The sequence below is a fragment of the Nothoprocta perdicaria genome, unplaced genomic scaffold, assembly GCF_003342845.1.
Source record: "Nothoprocta perdicaria isolate Ctin4 unplaced genomic scaffold, notPer1 scaffold_253, whole genome shotgun sequence".
Lineage (NCBI taxonomy): Eukaryota > Metazoa > Chordata > Aves > Tinamiformes > Tinamidae > Nothoprocta > Nothoprocta perdicaria.
The window spans coordinates 834,188-838,974 of NW_020455481.1; the positions used below are offsets into that span (position 1 = coordinate 834,188).

The 4,787-nt window shown below is 45.1% G+C and overlaps 1 protein-coding gene across 4 annotated transcripts in view; it reads left to right on the forward strand.

Moving 5' to 3' along the window:
* The first annotated feature begins 3,085 nt into the window (after positions 1-3,085).
* DNM1L (dynamin 1 like) overlaps positions 3,086-4,787 on the forward strand; it is a 34,050-nt gene continuing 32,348 nt past the window's right edge. For all 4 annotated transcript variants that reach the window (XM_026040351.1, XM_026040353.1, XM_026040352.1 and 1 more), the window contains exon 1: positions 3,086-3,316. In XM_026040351.1, coding sequence (XP_025896136.1) covers positions 3,215-3,316 — 102 coding nt within the window. In that variant the 5' untranslated portion in view covers positions 3,086-3,214. The remainder of the gene's footprint in view (positions 3,317-4,787) is intronic.

Genomic DNA, 4,787 nt, shown 5'->3' on the forward strand with positions numbered 1-4,787 from the left:
CAAATGTTATGTTTGTTAAATATTTGAAATAAATGGAGTGTGCTGGTCAAACATTTTTCTAGATGAGTATGATGGCACAAAAGTAACCTTTTTGAATAGGCGGCTTGTGGTCTCATTTTCTGAAATGAATTCATTGTATTGCAAGGGACTTACCTATGATTTGTGTGTCAATATAAGAGACGACAGCCATCTAAGTAAATGATGAAGATGATGCAAAACTGTACGACCAAATTCATACCATGCAGCAGAAAGACTGGAAATTTTGTTCTTCTGACTTCTAACTTTGTTTTCCTACGTAGGAGGGATAAAATGAAATTAAAAGATGACTAATTCAAGACTGACATTAAGTTACTTTGTTGCACTGTGCATATAATTAGATCATGAAAATCGTTAGCACAGGAAGTCATTACAGTCAAGAATTTAGCTTGGTGAATGCAAAACTATTATATGGTATCTAAACAATCTAGTTTCAAGTAATGCTGATAAAATGAAAGAATATTGAGCTGTATACCTCAGAGCTCTTGGCAAAATCAAAAAAGTAGTGGGATCAGGGGATCTAGTTACTGATTTTTTACGTTTTCCCTGGAGCTTTGGTGCTGGATGTCCTTAGAGACAAGATTCTGAGACAGGCTGGTATCAGATCTGATTCCCTGCATCAGCTGTTTTCCTATTATGTCAATTGGTTTTAGTAAATAATCAGCCTGACTACTATTTTTATCACATTACTGAGTTTCTTGCTCAGAAAATAGACAGTTAAAGCTACAGATGATACTTGCTTTTTAAAATAATTATTACTTTGACACAGTACTCTAATTGGCATAAGGAGAGTGTTGCATTTCGTAAGTTGATAAACGACATGATGCTTCATAGCAAAGGTATTTCCAGCTCATACTTTCTAGCCAAAAATGTACAGTGTTTAAACTCCATTTGAATTGTGCTTCTGTGCCTCTTGAAATATAATACTGATGAAATTTCAAGAGTGGCTACTGGGACAGAGTAAGGGGCAAGCATACATAATATTTCTGCTTGATATTTTCTCCACCTCCAAACATTGTCAGCTTAGATACTTCCAGAATTAGATGAAATTCCTACCTAGGTATTTGTTTGTGCAATGCATTTGTTTTCCTTAAACTTGTTCAGTTTGAACAAGTTTTGCCAAGTCCTTGCCATGTCCTTTGGCAAGGACTTCAGCGGCTTAACAACCCACCCATGAGAGTGGGGTTGTTGATCCGTTCTGACCTGGCACCTTGTTTCATTAGATGCTTCCATCATTCTTGTATTGGAAGGGAGATTAAATAACCTGGTCCTTTCCACCCACTCCAGCCTACTAGTGATTATATAGGACCTTAAGTCCTTCCGCCCCCTTCTTTTGCAGAGCGATGACTCCCAGCTTGCTTAGCAGTTACTCATATTGAAGCAGTTTCACGCCCTTCATCATTCTTGTTGTCCTCCTCCAAACCCTTCCCAATTCTGAATCCTTTTCTGAGATGTCCCACTTTTAGACTAGATTAATATATGAAACAGGCTGTTTCATATTTCACAGTGGCATCCCTTATGTCATGTGGCAAAATGAAAGCAGTAGGAGAAAAGACAGCAGCATAATGTTTGTCATCTATCCACCTCAGATGCCAGCAGCTTCCACTGTCTTGTCTTTTTTTTTTTTCCCCTCCTTTCTCCTTTCAGGATCTTGAGGAGGAGATGAGGTAGGGTTCCATGACAGACCTCAAATCAGGGAACTGCAAATCCTTTAGAAAGTGTATACAACACAGGAAATGTTCACCAGGAACCTTCTCCAGGAAGCAGGAGTGGCAGATCCTGAAAGGCACCCTGGTGCTACTGATCTTAATGTCTTTTAGACCAGTCATGTTCAGCACTTCTCAGCTTTCACAGAAGGCTAATGGGTGAAACCACTGGAAAATCATTGGAAGAGTGCTGTGTCACTATGATAAGAGCTCTTCCTACTTTCTTCCTTGTCAACAAGTTATTTAGGTGTCTCTTCACTTCTTTTTCCAACTCTCTGCTCTGCATACAGTCATTTCTGACCATTTGTTTGCTTAACCATCCTTAATGTTCTTGCCAATGGAGTATCAGTTCTCTAAGAAGAAATGTGAAATTTATTGGCTTTGGGTGATAAGCTGTGTTGAAAGGACACATAGGCAAGGACATATTCGCCTTGTATGTTCTCCTCTTTGTTGCTTGATAATTTCAAGAAATGAATAGCGGAAAAGACTTGCCTGAATTTGAACTGAATAAGAATGTAAAGTCTTATGTCATCCAGAACTTAAAATTTTCAGAAGCATTTGTATTCAGTTGGCTAAGAGGAAGGGGCACAGTCAGAATTCAGGTCAGTACATCTACATATTTAGAAGTTAATTTTGAGAGAACACATTCAAGAGAAAGATGTTTACAGATCAGACATCACATTTAAAGATCTTGCATCACAAGTCATTCTCAGATGTCAGTCTATGTTATTTTCTAGGATAGAGATGAATACTAGATTTCGGTTTTCCGCAAGCCACACCAAAAACATCATCCAACTCTGCTATTCTGCACCTGAACTGGGAAATTCAAGGTGATGAGACTGGGTGAAAGACTGGCACCTAAAGCAGAACCATCAACGAAGACGTACATAGGATAAATGATGATTGCTCTTAGATCTCGACAGAGCTAGGCATGAGATAATGAGACAGGAGTAAAGCCTCCTATCTGGAGACCTTCCAAACATCCTCCTGAGTTGGAATATTAAGAGGGGTTTGGTGCTATGGGCGCACAGAGTAGACATTTGCAAGTGCACCCTTATCCGTATGTGGTGGTATATGGATGCAGCTGTGTCACCTGCACTGACAGGTTATCAAAACGCTGCTGGCAGGCAGACAGCTTCTTGGGCTGCGTGTTACACTGAGGCGGAACCAAAAGCAGCTGGAGGCGCCACAGCTGCCACACGGCTTGGGAAGCAGCCGAGGCGAAGGCTGCGCCTTCCCTTGCTCCTCGCGGCCTTTCCCTCCCCGCTGGCCGCCCCGTAACGGTCGTAACGGCCGCGCACTACAGCTCCCGCGGTGCCGCGCGGCGCGCGCTGCCTGCCGGGCGTGCGCGGGGGCCGGCGCCAATGGCGGCAGGCGGAGGCGGCGGCTGACGGGAGGCCTCGCCCGTCGCCCCCGGCCCGCGGCGCTCATTCATCGCGGGCGCCCGCTGCGGCCCGGCGCCGCTCGCCGCCATGGAGGCGCTCATCCCCGTCATCAACAAGCTGCAGGACGTGTTCAACACGGTGGGCGCCGACATCATCCAGCTGCCGCAGATCGTCGTGGTGGGCACGCAGGTGAGGCGGCCGCGCCGGGCCGCGCCGGGCGGCGGAGGAGCCGCCGCGTCTCTCCCCTGCCCTCCCCGGCGGGGCCTGCGCTGGGGCGGGCGCCTCCGCCAAGGGCACGGGGGGACGCGCGGGGCGGGCCGGGCCTCTTCCCGTTCCCGTTCCCCTTCCCGTTCCGCCCTGCCTGGGCGCCGCTCAAAGGGCGCCGCTCAAAGGGCTCCTCGGCCCGCGCCGCTCGGGCCGGCGGGGTACGGAGCGCGGGGTGTAGCTGTGCTGGGCTCCGCACGCCCCTTCCCCAGGCAGCCACACGGGCTAGGGCTCGCGCAGGGCTCCAGGCCGGCCCTGGAAGGCGCGCGCCCAAACGCCGTCACGGTCACGGCCCGAAAACGGGGCCTCGAGCAGCGCCCGAGCAGCGCGCTCGTCTCTGCCTCGGAGCTAATGGGTCTCTCCTTTGTTTCTGGGAAATTAGCGGTGCTTATGAATATTTGATGCTTCCTCAGTAAGGGAGAGCAGCGCCGGTTCGAGGTGTCACTGTATGGCTTAAACCCGGGCCCCTGCTTAAGGCTTACACGTACTGGAGCATGGACTTGCTCTAAGCTGGTGAAGTGCAACCAGCTGGCTTGGCTTTTTTTTTTTTTTTTTTTTGTGTGTGTGTGTGTGTGTTTAAACAACATAAATCATGGCTTCACCAACTGTATATTGTTTATTTTAAGAAGCAGATCTGTGATACTTGCATTGTGTGGCAGATGCTTTGTGTTGGCAAGTTACTTCAGGCCCTTGTAGCTAAAAGGAGGCTAGTTGCTCTCTAAAGACATTTAATCTCTTATGCTAAAAATCATGCAAGCTTTATTTATTTATTTATTTATTTATTTATTTATTTATTTATTGGTGTAATGGATACAGATGCAAGGCAGCGACCTGGCCTTTTTCTGTGTCATGTTAAAAGAAGTATTCTTTTCTCTTCTACTTTACAAAATACATTTAAGCAGCTTTTTTTTTTTTTTTTTCTGATTATCACTTCTTTGTGACAACTCAATCCCCACCAACTGTTTGTAAGTACAAAGACTAAGTGATGAGCGTTAAAACTATACTGATGTCCCTTAGGGTCAAACAGTCTACCCTTGAGTATTTACAACGCCTCAATTCTGGATTTGGAATTTGGTATATTTGTGAAAAAAATGTGGAATAAGATAAATCAGTATATACCTTCTACTACACCAAAGATTTAATAGATTCCAGGAAATACAGCAAAATAACTGCTTTTTTTTTAAGTCAGGATTGTTGGAAGAAATAACTGTCCTCTCTGAAATGGTAATTCTTTAGATACTTATTTTATTCAATTGATTGTTTTGAAGACAAATTTTACTTTATTCATTTGAAGTCAGTACATTGGCTACAAGGTTTCCGAGTTTGCCTTATATGGCCTTATAAGCAATAGCATTTCTGTAGGTGCTTCTGTGGGTTTGTTTGTTTCCTTTCTTTA